Source organism: Myripristis murdjan, chromosome 1 (genome assembly GCF_902150065.1).
Source record: "Myripristis murdjan chromosome 1, fMyrMur1.1, whole genome shotgun sequence".
Lineage (NCBI taxonomy): Eukaryota > Metazoa > Chordata > Actinopteri > Holocentriformes > Holocentridae > Myripristis > Myripristis murdjan.
The window spans coordinates 16,186,785-16,205,493 of NC_043980.1; the positions used below are offsets into that span (position 1 = coordinate 16,186,785).

At 41.7% G+C, this 18,709-nt stretch overlaps 3 protein-coding genes across 4 annotated transcripts; 2 read left to right on the forward strand and 1 right to left on the reverse strand.

Moving 5' to 3' along the window:
* Positions 1–1,156: 1,156 nt before the first annotated feature.
* LOC115378564 (TRIO and F-actin-binding protein-like) lies at positions 1,157–7,911 on the forward strand. The gene is made up of 11 exons (XM_030078876.1): positions 1,157–1,224; positions 1,451–1,519; positions 1,851–1,940; positions 2,099–2,193; positions 2,591–3,251; positions 3,482–3,716; positions 5,605–5,716; positions 5,876–6,035; positions 6,314–6,427; positions 7,432–7,518; positions 7,690–7,911. Exons 1-11 carry the CDS (start codon positions 1,198–1,200, stop codon positions 7,834–7,836), a joined length of 1,797 nt encoding a protein of 598 aa, XP_029934736.1. The 5' UTR covers positions 1,157–1,197; the 3' UTR covers positions 7,837–7,911.
* A 132-nt stretch (positions 7,912–8,043) lies between these two features.
* On the reverse strand, positions 8,044–9,915 carry LOC115378953 (essential MCU regulator, mitochondrial-like). 2 transcript variants are annotated; one of them, XM_030079672.1, is made up of 4 exons: positions 9,708–9,915; positions 8,525–8,673; positions 8,447–8,456; positions 8,044–8,299 (listed from the first exon to the last, which is right to left on the reverse strand). In XM_030079672.1, exons 1-2 carry the CDS (start codon positions 9,867–9,869, stop codon positions 8,536–8,538), a joined length of 300 nt encoding a protein of 99 aa, XP_029935532.1. In that variant the 5' UTR covers positions 9,870–9,915; the 3' UTR covers positions 8,044–8,299; positions 8,447–8,456; positions 8,525–8,535. The 2 variants fall into 2 exon arrangements, with proteins under 2 accessions (XP_029935532.1, XP_029935445.1); XM_030079585.1 differs by lacking the exon at positions 8,447–8,456 and having other exon boundaries at positions 8,044–8,300; positions 8,499–8,673.
* Positions 9,916–11,185: 1,270 nt separating this feature from the next.
* LOC115378637 (putative RNA-binding protein Luc7-like 2) lies at positions 11,186–18,703 on the forward strand. The gene is made up of 10 exons (XM_030079010.1): positions 11,186–11,800; positions 12,310–12,404; positions 13,339–13,437; positions 13,617–13,727; positions 13,941–14,084; positions 14,459–14,635; positions 14,876–15,054; positions 15,159–15,188; positions 15,423–15,578; positions 17,393–18,703. The coding sequence occupies exons 1-10, from the start codon at positions 11,740–11,742 to the stop codon at positions 17,646–17,648; spliced, it is 1,308 nt and encodes a 435-aa protein (XP_029934870.1). The 5' UTR covers positions 11,186–11,739; the 3' UTR covers positions 17,649–18,703.
* Positions 18,704–18,709: the final 6 nt, after the last annotated feature.

The window sequence follows — 18,709 nt, forward strand, 5'->3', positions numbered from 1 at the left end:
AGCGCGTCCTGAACATGCTGAAACACAGGTGAGAACGATCCCATGACTCTTTGCGTCTTTTTAAATCACATCAGAGTTTGGGAGAAAATGGGTCATTCATACATTCATTCTAAAGTAGCTCCTTGATATTTATTTCAGCTCTTTTACCTCAGGCCCCTCCGTATAGAAGCAGCTTGCAGAAAAAGCCATTAGTTAGCACTGTAGGCTTTAGGGCAGCGTGTTCATTTTGATTTATTGTCTTTATTAATAGATTCTGGTGTGGTTCAAGCTGATGCATCCTGCAGTTTCAGCATTGTCTCAGTATTGCAATGTCATGGCTAAAACTGCTGAGGAAACATACAGAGAACTATGAATGGCCACAAAATGAAATTAAAAAAAAAGCATGATTTCAAGTGTGTTTCTAGTGCAATGAAATATATGTAGCAATCATATGTGAAAGACTGCAGTTGTTCCCAAAAACTCACAAAAGATTTTGTTCAACAAACGACAGCTACGGGTGCGATCTAATACCTGGAACTGCATGATCTTCCTACTTGCACTTAAGGGCATATCATAAAATGATTTTTGTTCTCCCTCACTGCTTCTGTCTTTGTCTCTCTCCTCTTTCACTCCCTCTGTCATTATACACACACTGGAAACAATACTATAAATGCACGGTAAGTATTTTCTGTCATTTTGTGCTGACATGTTCTGACACTAAACCCTAAATGTGGTTTTCAATCAGGAAACTGTCACAACACCAAGGGGAATCACATGACAGTTTGTGTGCAAAATTAGTGTTTCTATTGTTTAATTCATTTTAGTGTTTGACTCAGCAGTGTTATATGGTATTATATGTGAATGAAATATTACCAGATAAGTACCCTCCACTGCTTTCAAGTGGTTATGATACTAAGTTTTGGGAGCCTGCTTTAGAAAAAAAAAATACTTAATTCATTTTTTAAATATATCTATATTCTCATATTATTATTGTACTTCTAATTTTTCATGATTTCTTCTGGTTACTGATTGCTTGCCCTTCTAGTTCAAAATGATGTAGTAATGTTATTTAGTCATGCTGGCAGTAGTTAATCTGGCTTTGACAGTTTCCGCTTCCTCTAAATTTCACACGTCTAGAAACTGTGAGACACCGACCAGCACACGATGACTTGAAATAGCTTGTACTTTTGTTTCAGCTGCTGTTGCTTAAAGGGGTGGATGTCCAGACTGGATGAAAATGGCAAGGTAAGAAGTTTTTCTCATTTTCTATTAAAAAAACTCTGCTGTAACTACATACTGACGACACTTAACATCAAGGAAGAGAATCCACCCTTACACTATTTACAAATGAACCTGCATTTTGTAATGATGTGATCAATGGATCTATGTTACCGCTACACCACTTTTAATGTCACCGATGAAATGCAAAAAGTGAACCTGGCCTTTGTGTTTTCTTCTGTGTTTTTCTCAGTGGAGGAAACACTGGTTTGTTTTGACTGATGGTTCACTGAAGTATTACAGAGATTCAGAAGCTGAGGAGGTAAGGCCAGACGTGGTCCAAACACAATACCTAATTTCTGAGAAAATAACCCGGTTTTGTTAACCTGCAATATTTCAGTATTTTATTCAGTCTTATTTGGTTTGAGAGTTTGTGAAAGCTTTTGGCAGTGTAACATAGTAGAGAAATGTGACACCGATATTCCAAGAATAATTTGTGAGATAATTTCGGTTTTCTTGGAAGCAGTTTTAAAGGTTGAAACCATACCTATCAACACGGTAGAATCCAGTAGAAATGAAACAGAAAAACAGGAGGGATGTCGTTGCTTGAGTTACCTTTTCAATTCATTGTAGCTCTTCCTGTTGTGTTACAGTCAGACGACCTGGATGGAGAGATCGCATTGACTTCCTGTGTGAATGTGTCCGCGTGTGATGTGGAGAAGAACTACGGGTTCCAGATACATGTGTGTATTTCCTGGTGTTTTGCTCATTGTCTTGCACAGTACACACAGTAACAAGGGCAGAGGGAAACCCCCTCTCACTGACAAATGGACACCAATTACACAGTTTGGCTGTTTAACAGTGTGTGTGTGTGTGTGTTCTTTCTTTTGATGTCCTCCAGACAAAGAGAGCAGTGTTCACTCTCTCTGCCTTGACCTCCAGAATACGACGGAACTGGGTGAAGTTGCTAAAACAGGCGATCCACAATAATACCCCGTGAGTCTGTCTTTACCCTTGTGGCCAAGTGTGTGCCGCAGCCAAAAGTTAAATATGTCATTTGCCGGCTGCAGTGCAATCAAGAAATAAGGGGTAAACTGCTTGGCACATATTGTATATTATGTTGTGTCTAAGGATGTACCAGGAGGGACTGTATGTGAAATTGAGCCAAAGAGCTCATAAATTGGGTCACACTAAAACAAATCATTGAAAGTGCTGTTTGGACCGGAAAAAGTTACACAATTACTGCAACACCCTCAAAGAACCTGAATTCCTGAACATGATGAATAAAAGCAGACCATGTGATTACGGGGTCTGTCTGTAGTGAGCACAATCTATTATCTCTCCTCTGATGTGTAACCCTATCCTCTTTTCTTTCCCTTGATTCCAACCTCAGCCAATCAGACACCGGCAGCGAGAAAGAGAACCCCCTCTCCCGGAGACCGTCGTCATGCCAACCTCCCGCTCAGCTCACCTGCGGGGACTCGAGCTATGAAGCTACTCCTGCCGGTATCAAGTCCACTGTTACCGCTGCTGCCTCTCATCGAGCTGACCGCCACCAAACTAGGTGTGTAGACGGGGATTTGGATGCAGCGCCGTCCGACTTATCTCCAGCCAGTCAGAGGGAAGCAGGGGAGGGCTGGGACAGGGAGCAAGCGAAGCGATTGGAGGAGAGGAACAAGTGGTTTGAGGAGGGGATCCCATTCAGCGAGATGGGCAGCAGGTGGGACTCCATGGAGCTGAAGAAGGGGAGCGTGCCTGTGCCTGTAACTGATACCATAGACTCAGAAGTCAGCAGGAAGTGGCTAGAATTCGAGAGGATGTCTTTCAGGGAAATGAGCGCACAATCTCTCATTGGAGCCCAGACTCATCAGTCAAGCACCTCAGAGACGTCGCAGTCTCTCGTTAGCCCCCAAACCTTTCTGCCAAGTTGTGAGGAGGCCTTCCAGTCTCTCAGTGGTACCCAAACTAGTAAAGGGAGCTCCAACCAGGCTGTTCCCTCTGTGAATGGCACCCAAACCTCTCAATTAAATGCAGCTGAAGCCCTTCAAAGGGAGGTAAGAAAACATACCAAGATGTGACAAGTGGCAACAGAAGCCTATTGAAAGATTCCTTGAACAGAGAAATTATATATATATATTTTTACAGAGGTCATGTATACAGAAGTAAAGTCATGTTTCAAACCTCCAAATTGGATATCAAACCCCTCCACACCTTTGCGCCCCTGTCCATTTCTTCTGTCTCATTCATTCTTATTTTTTTCTCTGTCCCCCTCTCCACGTCCCAGGCCCTCTCCCTTAGACAGCAGGTGGAGAGTATTAAAAGGGAGCGAGTGGCCATGGGGATGGAGGTGGACAGCCCGTGTGGCCCTGGGGCCCCCTGCAGGGCCAGACTGGAGGCCATGGAAGCAGCTCATCGGAGTGCACTCCAGGAGCTGCAGGAGAAACACGCCAGAGAGATCAGGGAGCTGGAGAGACAGAGGGACAGGATGCTAGAGGAGGAGAGCCAGGCAGCTGCTAAAGGTGAGGAGGAGAGCACTGTGAGTGTGACACAAACACTGAGCAGGTTAGGAATTTAAATCAATTTAAATTGAGAGAGGTGACACTCCAAAAATGGATGATACCTCAGGTCTCCATTCTTCAGGTATTTATTACAATGCATTTAAACATTGTGGTAGCCAACACATGCTGACGCGTTTCGGCTATCAGCCTTCAACGGAGCAACGCTGATGAATGCATAATGAGTCGAGCAATCTTAAATTCAAAAACAGACTAGACCAAGGGACTACAAAGGGATTTCTGTTTCCTCATTCAGAAATATATCGGATAAGGTAAACAGAAACAGAAATGCAAATTGAAATGGAAATGAACGAAACAGTCCTACGCCATATCCAATAAATATCTATCCATCCATTCATTCATTCATTCATTTTCTATACCCGTTCCTATTCAGGGTCATTATAGGATGCAGCCTATCCTATCCCAGCATGTGTTGGTCAGATGGAAGGGAAACACTTTGAACTGGTCACCAATCCATCACTTAGATATTTATAAATCATCAGTGAATAAGTGAGGACATTACTGGGTGCACTCCTTTTTGCACAACCGAGGCACAATTTGGCAAGACGTTATAACAAGCAACAAAAGAGAAGTTTGTTTTGACATGGATGAGAACACATTGGGAAGGGTCCAGAAATCAAAGAGGGTATCCGCCTTTCATAGAACAAAAAACACAGGCCACATGATCCTCGATGATGGTTACACTGCTCTCGCCCAGAGATTTGTGCTGTGTGCACCAGCAGCTGTAATGATGTCTGAATGTTCACATACTCAGCCTACACAGCTGTAGCAAGTGCGCCCCGGCTTGCTAAAGGTCTGGACCCACAGGCACTACAGGCCAGCCAAGAAACACAGTGTTTAAAGTGATATCATTTTATATTTCCATATCTGATTAGCTGATCCACTGCAAAGAGATTTCCTCTCTGACAGGCTAGTTAGCCGCAAGGCAGGATTGTCCTATTTGTGAACTGGTTCACTACATACGCTTGAAACAAAAGTCTTAAATATACACAAATTAAACCACATCACACATGAAATTTGATTCTCAAAAGCTGACTCAGGAATGTATCTAACATTTTTGAAAAAAATATAAATTAATCTATGTGATTATATTCATTTGTTTGATGGTTTACAAAACACAAAGAGCAAAGAATTTGTTTGTGGACAGAGAAAAATGCTTGTGTTTGTTGGTTTTTGTATTTAAATATCATACAGAAAATAACCTTGTGTATGTAATAATAATTATGATGATGATAGTGATTATTAGTTGGCACCCATCACACTCCTGTCCCTCTCTCTCTGTAATCCTTCCTAAGATTTTGTCCATTTTTATCCCCTTTTGTTTGTTTGTTTTTTTCTTGCCCTCTATGAATACTCCAGTCAGTGGATATTGTTCTGGTTTTCTATAAATTATGGGCCTGTAAAGCCCTCTGAGATAGTGATGAAGGGCTATAAATAAACCTGAAGTCCTGTACAGTTTATTTCTGCAATCCTCTCGTGTAAAAATCCTGAATTATGAAAAATAATTCCCTCCATAAACAAACTATTGTCTACTAGTACAGAGCAGAGATCATAGATGTGCACATCAACCAGGAGAGCCTTGTTCTCGAGTGCTAAGCTCCAAAACAATGCACATTAAAGACAAATATGTCAGCGCTGAATGTGCTACCTTTATCTTTACTATCTTTTTCAGTAGGTGTAATGCACCTTTACACAATTAAAAGTTAAAAAGTGAGAGGATTTGGTTCCTAGTCCATTGCTGGCGGTAGAATGACTCCTTTACCTCATGCTGCTGTTCATCGCCCACTTCTCAGTTGTCACTGTCTTTCTGCTGCTGCCATGTTCATCACAGCTATGGAGGCACTGAGAGCGGCTCACAGGGAGGAGCTCGACAGAGAGGTGGAGAGGGCCAGGAGGTTAGCTGGAGGGGCTGCACATGTGGACACTGCATACCGAGGACAGACGTAAGTTGATTATAGGCAGGCCGCTATCATAGACAGAATATTCTCCATTTCACAGGCTCTCGCCGCAGGCTTTAAATGTTCTACACAAAACCGTGACCCCTTGCACGATGGGGCATAATAATTTACTCTGTAATATGTGTCTGTGTGTGTGTGTGTCAGACCCCAGGCTGAGGTCTTACACAGTGAGCTGGATGTGCTGTCAGAGCGATACTCACAGAAGTGCCTGGAGCTGAGCCGCACTGAGCAGAGCAGCAGAGGCCGAGAGACAGAGCTTGGCCGCAAGGAGAGAGAGCTGGAGCAGCTCAGAAGAGAGAACCAGGTTTGGAAAGGGAGAGAAAGAAAAGCAAAGAGGGAGAACAAAAAACAAAGGTCCCTTTTTTGATATGAGTGTAAACACAGAGAGAGTCTATTAAACACATTGCACATTACAAGGCTGGTTTATTGAGTTCAGGATCGTTTTCATAAAATCTCATGCCTTTTCTTCTGATTAAATTAATAAAAACAAAAACAGACTGAGCATCAGTGTGCCTACCAGTTCACAGTCTCGCTTTAAACCATCATTTTAGTGCCAATCCCTGTTTTTTTTTTTTTTTTCAGGAGCTAAAGGCCAGGCTGGCTGAGGAGATCAGTCGCATGCGCCCCTTCATCACAGGGCAGAAGTCAGAGATGATATCCCTCAGCAAAACTGAACGTAGTGCATCGGATGTAGAGGTAGGCCAGTGACGATAATAATATAACAAGTACGGTTAAATGGTTGTGACAGCCGATGCTCCTTCAATTCATAAGAAAATAGGTGATGCTTAATTTAGACAGCGGAGTGTGTAGGGTACATTCACAATGTTACCTCAGCCTCTTGCAGCTCCAACCCACTTTCATTTAACACACTCTTCGCTGTACCTGCACTGTGAGGTACGGATTAGTCTGGACCACGGCTGGGAGCGGTAAACGTTTGACAGCCCTGTCACGATGATCCAGAAAGCAGAGTCTGAATTATGAGCACGGAAAACTTGAACCCACTAGTAATTAAACAGACTACCCAGATCATTCCCAGTGTGTTGTTTCCCTATCTCCGGCTCCCTGTGGCAATATTGTCACCTCCTCCTTTTTTCTAGTGTCCCCATTAGTGTTGTCCATCTGTGGTGGGTCACACTCTGGTGCAGGCCATACTGCCATCTACTGCCTGGATCACATTATTCCTCACTGCTAATATACCACACTCTCAGTGTTAAACAGTGAAAGATTGTGAACTAGATTGTCTTTTGCTTGACCTGGTGAAATCCCCAGACTTACACTGCAAAAATCTCCATCTTTGTAAGTCAGTTATTGTCCTGTTCAGTGTTTAAAATCTTATTTTTCTCAAAGCAAGTGAAAAAAAAAATCTGCCAGTGGAATGAGGCAATGTGAAATCTTTTCAGTGCCGCTTCGCTTGTTTCAGGATTTTTTCTGGTAACAAATGTAATTATGGTGAAAGAATGCAGAACAACGTAGAACAGTACAAAGGTTATCAAGAAAATGACGCTTGATTCAAGAAAATTCTGAAAACAAGTGGTATTATCTTATCCCACGGGCTGATTTTTTTGTTTTCAGATAAATAACATGGTAACACCGAATATTAGACTAAGTGACTTTTTAAGATGGATGTTTTTGCTTTGTAACTTTTCATCTTTACATTTTTAATCAACTGGTAGTAAGGGGTCACGTCTTGTGTGTTTCAGGTGCTATTGAGGGCAAAAGAAAATGAGGTGCAGTATCTTCAGAAAGAAATCAGCTGTCTGCAGAGTGAAGTTCAGTCTCTTATTAAGGTGCCTTTGATGCTCTGACCTACTTTATTATATGCATTTTTCTAATGGCTCAAAGTATTGTACATCTTTTATTATATACATTTACAACTTTGCTTTAAACTCATCCAATGATCATTTCTCCTCAACTATGACACACCATCTGCCTCTCTCATGCCCCGATCCTTATTCTAGGAGAAAGAAGCAGCTTATGAGCGGTACAAGGAAGTTTATGTAGAACTGAATGAGATGAAAAGTCGCAGCTACTTGGAGTCGGGCTCCCTCAAGGAACACCTGAGACTGGCCAATGCCGCGCTGCAGGAGGGGGCAAGAGAAACTTGACCGGTGGAGGAAAATGACACTTAAAGAAGCCAATATAAAACAAAACACACAATGCAATGATATGATTTGTTGTTATCGCCCTGGCTGGCTCTCATTTGGAGCTGTGAGAATAAAAGTACAGTGAGTTTTTCTTCAGGAAACCACCAAGCACAGATGGCCTCTGCTAAGATTAATCAAGAATACCAAAGAAAGACTACCACCCAAGTGTTTCTCCATCTGTATCGACTTAATTTATTGAGTTGTAAGACACAAACATGCAAACGAGTGAAGGCATGACTGGTAGCCTTGATAGCCTCACATGAATATGATATTAAATACTTTAGTGGGAACAAGCTGGAAAAGGAGAAGACAGAGTGCAGACACAGGTGGAAGAAGACTGAGGTATGGTTGTGGAAGTCACAGTGCTTTTTCCCGTCTTCCTCACACCAGCTGATATGCTTTCAGTCCTTATTGCAAAGCACCCTGTGGAAGGAAATAAAATGATTTTGAAATGTCGTCAGCTCTCAGTTGTTATCCGCCATCATCACCACAAACTGCCGAAAACTGCACCTTTTTTTCTTATCTACCTCTGAAGTGCAGTTGTTCCACCTTTCACACATAGGGAGCACTGAATTAATTTAAACGTTAAATAAGGCGTGGCTCATATACACTACAACCTTACCTTTTTTTCTCTCTTTTTTTTTTAAAACTGATGTTAGCTCAGTCGTCATCGTCATCATCTTCGGGGACAAAGATGTCATGTTCCTCCAAGAGAGCAGCAAAGTTTTTGCTGATCAGAGTTCCCACATACAGGAAAGGCACCACCACTATTGTCATGCGGATAAGACCGAAGGAAGTCTGGGAATCAGAGGGAGGAAAAGTGACGTCAATATTATTAAGCAATAATGATTACTTACTATGTATAAATCCCCACTTTGGTTTAAAGGATTCAATAAATCATTTTGCTCTAGGACAGATAGGTCAGTCTAGCTTTGGAAATATGCACAAAATCTGCCGTAAAACTAGAAACAAGATCACAGTCATTGAGGTGATGAACATGACACTGAACGGGAGACTAAATCAGTGAACTACACACAGGATGTACTCCTATAAGCTTGAGAATCATTTCTTGTAAGGTTCACTGTGTATGAGAGTCAGTCTAAAAATAACCAAACAGTGCATGGGTAAATGCTTCTTTAAATTAGATTTACATTAACTCTCCTAGACTACCCCCAGGACAACTGGCAGTACTGAAACAAGACTGTGGGCACATTATTGTTAACTCGAGCGTTCCACTATTAAAAAAAAAAAAAAAAAACAAAGACATTTGTGTTTGAGGTCGCTACTTAAATGCGAGGTAATGTTAGTTGTGGCCGCCTATCTTTTTAACAATCTCATATAACACTATAAAATTCCAATATGGCTTTATTTTGTGTCTGTGGTTCTCTATAGTGATTCAATATCAATAGTAGTGACCTTTATGGTGCTTTTATATCTCTAGGCTCCAAATTAGCATTCCTACAGCCGGTGTGTCTGCGTCGTTACCATTTTCACGACAAAACGAGTCAAAACGACTTGTTTTGCCTTAATACGGCACACCAAAACATCCAACTTAAGATTGTATTACGACTGAATAAATGGATGATCCATTCAGTTCGCTTATATCCCGAAACAAACAGTATTATTTTCCACATTTTACTCTTGAATACACAAAATAAAAAATAATTACTTCCTGAAAATACCTTTCGGTTGAATAAACAAAGGCTCATTGGCTAACTTGGGCGTTCGAGCACATTTCCTGCTTTACTATTCGCCAGAGCTGGTGTCAATCAGTCGGCTATGTCCCGCCCACGCCCTGGTCCCGTCAGGTTTGTCCCGGCAGAGAAACTCACCTTGTCCGGTTTGGGTAGGATGGCTCCAGACGCCGTGGACACTGCGGTCCGCCGAGGAGCTGCCCTGCACACGGCTGAGGCTGTCGACCCGCTGCCGCGGCTCATTATGCCAGTGTTTTTGGTGGCAAAATGCCGTGAGAGCCGCAGTATCGCCGACGCCATTTTTTTTTCCAGTTGTGTGAAGCAGGGGTGGGTCCGCTGTGACTATGTGGGCGTGGCTTGAGAAAAAAAAAAACAAACAAAAACAATCAAACTCATAAATAAGTCTAAGACATGTTTTGGTGTATAAACAGCATGTATTAATCATGTAGTCAGTCAACACTGCCATTCTGATTACAAATAAATCCATAATTTAAATTTACAAATCCTCGTGCACGACGTGTTTTACTTTGTATGTTAAAAAATATGCATAGTGTGTAATTGCCTTAATTGAAAATTTAAACGCATTTGTACATATTCCAGTGGAAATTGGTGCAGAAATTTGTCCCAAAAAAGTATTTATGATGCAAGAAGACAAATATGTAAAGGGTACATAATCAAGGTGGAACGTAAATCATTAATCTATCTTGAAAATACATTGAAATATATAAATATTTCAGACGTGCTTAATATAATGTGCAAATAAACATGTATGATGAGTATGATTTACAAAAAAGAATAAAAAGTATCATAGGGAAAAATAGACTCCATTCACATAAAATAATTAGATAGTAAGATTCATACAATTTTTTTTTCCTTTTGTTTTTAATCTGTTGAAAATACATTCAAATATACACACACTTCAGACGTGCTCGACATAATGTACAAAGAAACAGGAGTATGATTTAAAAAGGAAAAAAAAGAAAAATTCGAATAAAAATGGAGAAAAATAGACTCATTAATATAAAATCATTAGAGAATAAGAATCATGGCAATAATGTGATAAAATGTTATTCAGAATATTTTTTATTTTATTTTATCTTTACTAAAATACATTCAAATATACAATATATACAATATACATTTTAGTATAAATAAATATATAGACAATATACATTCCAGACATGTGCTCATCATAATGCTGTACAAAGAAACAGGTGTATAATTAAAATTTAAAAAAATAAAAATAAAAATATTGGGAAAAATAGATTTCATTTATATAAATCAATACAGAAAAAAAATACACATACAAATATAATACAAAAAACGAATAAGTTATTCCTCTATAAGGAGTTCACAGTACATGTTGACAGTTTTATCACTTTTTTAGTGTTAATAAATTTGATGGTCTTTATATATTTATTAAATTCACACAAAAAAACAAAGAAATTTGAAGTAAGCTTCGTAATTGCGCATTTTGAAATTTTCCATATTGAATCAATAAATTTACCATCAGGTTTATCGTGTCTATAATCGATGTTATTATTACGATTATTTTGATATATCCGTGCGTGTGATGACGTGCACCCGCCAATCATCCAAAACGAGCAGCGCGCGAGGCGAGGACTGCAGCACTTCCTCGAGGCCGAGAGCGCGATTCCGCGGCGGCGCGCACGGAGAGCTAGGAAGTCGACAGGGGGGAAGAAAGGACGTTGAATAAACTTGCCAACTTGTAGCCGAGCGGCCGGGAAACACACCTGAGTGATATGGTCGAGCTTGTAGCCGCAGAGGAACCGGCGACTTGTTTTCGAAATAAATCAAATTAGCCGAGAAAACAACAACAACAACAACGTTTACATCCCGTGCACCGCTCGGTGAACTCGCCACACGAGCAGCTCCGAGCAGGAGGGAGACTCCGGCAGTTTTCAAACACACCTGCTCAACCTACCTGCTGCTGTCCGCGGTACACAGCCGCACACCGCCGCTTGTGAGCCATCACAACCAGCCAAACATCACCGAGCGCCACCGGCTCGTTGTTTCAAGGGAACTCCTCAGGAAAAGTTGTCGGCGCTGGTGGAGGAGCCGTCACCGAGGCCTGCGGTGTGGAGGCTGCATGTGTGAGGACTGGCGGCGGCGTGGAGCGACAGCGGAGTGACAGAAACACCCAGAAAACATGTCGGCCCAGGCGCAAATGAGAGCCATGCTGGACCAGCTAATGGGCACCGGGAGAGATGGTGAGCCGGGGTTGGATGACAGAATGTGTTGGTGATCCGCTGTCCTCACACTGTTCAAGTTTGTGTTGCTGTTAGCGCGGCTAGGCTAGGCTAGGCTAGGCGAGCTAACGAGCTGCAGCCGGATGGGACATGCTGTGCTAACCTAGCCTGCTAACAAGACATCCAGCCGGGTGGTGTTTGAGTTAACTTGGTCAGGGGTTTTAAGTTAGAGTGAGTGGCACTCTCCGGGAAGATAACCCTGCCGAGCAACAAGATTTTTATTTAATTACCGATCATCTTCTTTTGTTCATGGCCCAATTACTCGCCATTAATTGTTATCATTTTGTGCCACTCCATCCGAGCAGCTAACTTTAGGCTATACTAGTGCTTGACTGACTTGTTTATTGTAAATCTGCCACATAATCACTTAGTGTGTTTGATTGGCACGCTTAAAAAAAAAAGTTAGCACAGAAGATCGTTGTGAGTTGTACTAACCCGGGTGTATCCACTTTTTTGTTTCCTTTTTAAAGGGGACACCATGCGGCAGAGGATCAAATTCACAGACGAGCGTGTCTGCAAGAGTCATCTTTTGGATTCGTGTCCTCACGACATCCTGTCCGGCACCGTGAGTGTCCCGTTTCACACACACACACACACTTTCACATCACTGGAATGACCGTAATTGAAGTTATTGAATGTTTACCTTGTGACACTATGCGTATGACATGAAAATATTTCATGATTGATAAGATAATCAGGGAAGTGTTACAGAGGAAAGCACCAGAGATGCAAATGATATGCACAAACGAAACCTACAGGTGTCAGTGAGCTGACGATGAAAATGAACCAGAGGAGGAGAATGTTTTACTGTAGGTTGTTTATGTTTTGTTTATATTATTCATATATATACCCAATCTCTCCTGGGGGATAAAGTATTTTTGTTTCTGATTTGCTTGGTCACAGGACAGATGTCAAATGAAATAATGAAACTGTTAGGCTTTCATCAATAATTGAGTGAAACATCCTCACAAGGGAAAGTAAAAGTCATTGCCTGAGGCAACCACAAATGGACATCCATTTGTTTTCAGAGCCTGTGAACCAAAAGGGAGTACAAAGAGATCAGTTTACAGGTTAGGAGTGGTCACCAGCTGGTTAAGTTGTTGTTGTGTTTTTTTGAGAGGCAAATTATACTTTGTTGTTCTGGTGGAAATGCAAGTTTTGTGTGCTAGTTGTCGCACTGACGCTTTGCTTATTGTCATTAATGTAAAAAAAAATAATAATAATAAAAAATAGACATGTTGGCGTGAATATGTGGACTAATTTATACGCATTGCAAACAAACAAGTCACGTTAAGCCATTAAAACCTTTGGACTTGTAACCTGACTGGTCTAAATCCAATAATTAGAACTAGGAATTCAAATTAAAAGTGCAGTTGTGATTGATTTTGTTTATTTACTGAAGCCACCTGTTCAGCTCCTGTATATTGCAGTTTTCTACATGATCAAGTTTCAGTAAGCACACAAGACGTAATACATTGACACTGCCCTGATTTCTGCAGAGAATGGACCTGGGAGAGTGTGTGAAGGTCCATGACCTGGCCCTCAGAGCAGACTATGAAATTGCCTCCAAGCAGCAGGAGTACTTCTTTGAGCTCGATGTAAGTGGTTTTGTCATTATAGCACACATAACTGTGTATCAATGTTTTCAACAGAGCTACTCACACAGTCTCACAGGTATAAAGGAATATAACAGTGACATACTTGTCTGTGGGGAATATGAGGGTCTGCAGAGCCACATATGTGTAGATACCCGTTTATCTTTCTTGTCTTCTTCCAGGCCGCGGAGCATCTTCAGTCTTTCATCGCTGACTGTGACCGCAGGACTGAGTTGGCCAAGAAGAGACTGGCTGAGACACAGGATGAGATCAGCGCTGAAGTGGCTGCAAAGGTGGCTGACTCCCCGTTCACTTTTTTGAGTGAGATTAGTATCAAGTTGTCATGAATGCTGTGCTTGTAATCATGCAGAGTAACTCATCTTCCGTGGGAAATGTTAAGTCATGCCAGCTGAGTGTCTACAATCTGATACACAGAGAAAGAGCTTTGGTCATCTTTGTTTTTGTCGCTGATTCTTTTTTTCATCTGTTTCGTCTGCCATGTTAAGGCTGAGCGTGTCCATGAGCTGAATGAGGAGATTGGGAAGCTGCTTGCCCGGGCCGAACAGCTGGGGGGAGAGGGGAATGTGGACGAGGCCCAACAAGTGCTGGAAAAGGTGGAGAAGACCCGGGCCATGAAGAAAGAGGCAGAGGTCAGACACTTCATCACTGGTTTATGTTTAATTCTGTTAAAATAGTTTCACTCATATGTCAGTACCCACACTACAAATATTCAAATTCTGTGAATAAGGGTTTTATATGTGATGCTGAATTTGCATGAAATGATGCCTCATTTTCACATTCCACAAATAAATGTCATTGTAAGCTACTTCCCTGGTGCAGTTAACCAAAGGCGTTTCACTCTGACTGTGCGTTTTGAGTTGACAGTGCGTTCATACTCTAGTCTTAGGTTCGTCACACTCCTTTCCTTTATGAAACAAAAAGTTCAATCCCTTTTTATTCTGCTGTGTTTGTTTAGTTAATGTATGCTTGTTTCTCAGTGCCGCTGTAATCTGCATTGTTACAGGATGTGTACAGGAACTCAATGCCAGCCTCCAGCTTCCAGCAACAAAAACTAAGGGTGTGTGAGGTGTGCTCTGCCTATTTGGGTCTCCATGACAATGATCGTCGTCTAGCTGACCACTTCGGGGGCAAACTGCACCTTGGCTTCATCGAAATCCGTGAGAAGCTTGACAGACTAAGGGTTAGTGGTGTATTTGATATAGCATATACTATGCTAATTTCTATTGTTATTAGTCAGCAAGGTTCCCGAGAAGCTACACAGTCTAAATGTAAGCCTTGTACTCATCCATTTTGTGAAATAAGACAGTGGTTATCTTTCTGAGCGTGTTTTATAGGAAAGCAGCAGGCCATTATGATCAGTTGTACTGAACGTACTCGGTCACTTGTTAGTATTTTTCAGTTGTTTTACGTTTCCCCCTAGAAAGCAGTTGTTGAGAAACAAGAAAGAATGCGAATGAGAAGACGAGAGGAACGAGACCGAGAGGAGGAGAGAGAAAGAGAGTGGGAGATGGAACGAGAACGAGAGAGAGAAAGGGAACGAGAGCGTGAGAGAGAGCGAGAATGGGAAAGAGAACGAGAAAGGGAGAGGGACCGAAGGAGGTAAGAAACAACCTTACTTCCCACTGTTATCATGTGCAGAGTGCGGGATTGTGTCCATGTCAGCGGTGAAACTTGACACTATCTGGTCTTTGTCCCCATCTCAGGTCAAGATCTAGAAGTGGAGACCGATACAGGTACGTCTGTCTCGACAAGAATCTCTCTAAAAGTTCAGATAATCATCATATTGGCATAAGTGCTGAGACTTATTAACAGCTTAGTTTCACAGACCATGGTGCAACACAGCCTTGCAAAATGTGTAAAGGGGCATTGGGGTTATAGCAGCCAGGCAACCTATTTTTACAGCCTTCCCTTTTGTCACGGTTTTACCCTCAAATATGTCCATTTGTCCACAAAATTATCTCTGGTAGGGATGGAGGCAGCTCGTCCTCCCATCGTTCAAGACGGCACCACTCATCTCGTTCCAGAGAAGAGGGTGGAGATCGGGACCGGGAACGAGAGAGGAAGCATCGGCACAAGGACAGGCACCGCTCACGATCCCACTCTCACAGGAGCAAGAGGAAGAGGTGAGGCCTTTGTCTTGTTGCTGTTGTGTAGTCCAAGCCAAAGCAAGTATTTTATGCTACGTTGGCAGAGCCCGACATGTTTTGTAACCCTACAGAATGTTTCAGTTTGCATCTAAAACCAATGCAAAACAGTGAGGTCCTACTTGCTCCTAGGAGTAGGCCTAATCCTTGCTGTGTGTGTGTGTGTGTGTGTGTGTGTGTGTGTGTGTGGAAAGATTCATAACTAACTCTCAAATCCTCCTCAGAGTTAGTATTTTTAGTCCTAGTCATAGTTTTCAGTGCAGTTCCTAGGAATGATTCTGAAACTTTGGTAACTGCAGGCCCAGTTCCTCTATTCTTAACCTTACACGTCGAGACAGAGCAAACAGGGAAATAATTAGTGGCGATGTGAATGTATGCAGTGTCAGTGGAAGGAAGCTAGATGGGTGCAGCTTTGCTCTAGATGGTGTAAACCTTGGTTTGAACATTTTTAGCTTGAATGAGAAATTCACCTGACACAGTGAAGCAAAATCCAGTGAGCTTGAATCAGGAGTTTTAGTCCTCTGTCTGTAAATTAATGTTATCTGCATATTAGGCTTTGGCAACTAGATGATTACCTTACAGATCACACTGGAATACTTGCCTTTGATTATTGAAAGGAAGATGTTAATTCTCGACAAAATATGAAGCAGCTTATTTCATTTAAATGCTGTCTTGAAGCTACTCTAATTTATTACTTGATATTATAATAGTGGTCATAATCACAACCAGTTTGTTTTTGAACAAAAATCCTGTATAGCCTCAGCCAAGTAGCAGGTGTGTCTTTCAGAAGTTGTTTCAAACACTTTCCTCAGATGCTGTATTGATTTTAAAAGTCAAATGATACCCTTAACACTTTTTCAGTCATTTCAGCCAAGAGGGCTCTGAGCACTTTGATATTTTTAGCTCTGTGTTTCTCTGAAATCCTGCTCAGTATAGTAGCTGTTTAAAACGGCAGCTATTTTCTTAATTTGTCGAGCTCAATAATATTTTCCGTGTCAATTGATGCTGTGAGTGAGAGAGAGGGAGGAGGTGTGAGGATGTGAGGAAATCTAGCCAGTCACTCCATCCTGTTACGCCGAGATTCAGGCCTGAGTCACGCACAGGAATGGCATCTTGTAGATCACACTTTAAAGTAAAGGCACTGCATTGATTTATTAGTGGTGCAAAACAGTGCTGAAACAATTAGTCAATTGACAGAAAATGTATTGCTTATAATTTTAATAATTGATTGCTTATGATTCGTGCTACAACTTCATTTCATACCATTATAAAATTAATAATGTGGGGTTTGTTTTGGCTGCTGGTCAAACTGTGGAAGCAATTATAAAATATCACTTTTGGCTCAGGAAATTATGAATGGTGTTTCTCATTGTTTTTAACATTTCGTAGACAAAATGATTGGTCAGTGCTTAATCAAAAAAGAAACGAACACATTAATCAGCAGTGAAAATGATCAAGTGGCCCTCGTGCCAAAGCCCATACAAAACCAGTGACTACAAGTTTACTCATAAAACCCAAATCTTTATTGAATCTGTTACTTGTGCTTGGTTTAGAAAGATCAAAGCAGCAGAAACATCTCAGGAAAAATGGTCTGCAGTTCTTTGAGTGGCTTTACTTGGTTCCATCATTTGCATATGAACAGTACTGACAGGTGTAAGTTACCAAAGGAACAGCGAAATATGTAACTTGGAAATACGCAGGACATCAACTCAGAGCCCGGTCCTGTGTGAGCTGACAGTCGAGGTGGATTTGCTCCTAAAGTTTTGTCTCCATGGCTGATTGTCCCCCTCCAGGTCCTCCAGAGACAGATCATCTCACACCCGCGACAGAGATGGCTCCCCGTCCCAGGAGAGATGGAGAGAGAGCACAGCGGAGGGTTGGCGTGACGACAGGGCCGAGTACGGAGACAGGGAGAACAGGGAGAACAGGGAGAACAGGGAGAGGTCCACCTCCCCGGAGACGGCCAAGGGCAGGGAACGAGAGCGATCCCTGTCATATGAGAGGGATAGACGCTCCAGCTCTGAAGAGAGAGAGTCAGGAGAGATTTGAGAGGGACGGATGCCTGCAAAGTTTGATTTGGAAATTTTGTTGAGTTGCAGGAGCGGGGAGAGCTGATTGTGTGGGTGAGGATGTGTATGTGTCAGTGCTGTATGTGTTCATGTTAAAGATGGGACATTACTTTAGTGGTATGGGGAGGGGGGGTGGAGGGGGTGGAAGGCGGAAACTTTACACGGGGGTGACCAACTAAATGGTGGCGGTCAAGGTCATACGCAAAGCAAGTTTTATATGTAAGACAGTAACTTTGAAATGTGGTGAGTGGATGGGAAAGACCTAGGAAGGCTTGAGTGACCAGGAAACTACTTTTAATTTTTTTTTTTTTTTTTTTTTTTTTTTTTTTAATGCCATCTTGTCAATCTTATGTACAATTGATTGGACAACGATGAGGGATTGGGAGAGTGATAGAAACTGAAGACCTACCTTAAGTCTGTTTTATTTCACTTAAGGGAAGTGCTGTTCTTTTTTTTTTATCATTAGTATGACCTTCAGTGTTGTTAATACTGTTGTTTTTTTCCTGTGTTCCATTAGGAATCTGGTATCTGTTTCATGAGGTTTAGTAGCTATGGATTTATTTGCATTGGTTAAAAGGTGGACTCATTGATGTGGCTTCATGCCCGCAGTAATGTTTGAAGTGAGTTGTGAATGACTTAAAGGCACTTTTTGATGTTTGTGCTTTGTTATCTGCCTTCAGAAACTAACAGTCTCATTTTGAATAGAAAGTACGCCCTGGGTGTAGGAAATCTGTCACACATCGTTGAGCCTGCCTTTAAAATCAAGACACAGTGACGATCTCGTGCATTAAATAAACACACACTTGTCCCCTGGAAGAAGTCCACCAAGTCTTTCCGCTCGATTCCGGACATGTAAATGCATATTAGGAGACATACATTTTTAGGAGCTGGTACTTAAGTTGAGGCCCACTGAACAGACCTGTGTCCTTTTTGCTGTGATACAACTTGGATATATTGGGATCTGTACATTGCTGTGCCATCTACTATAAAGTGAATAAAATTTTCTGCTTCCACTGAAATACACGGAGTTGCTCATGCAGA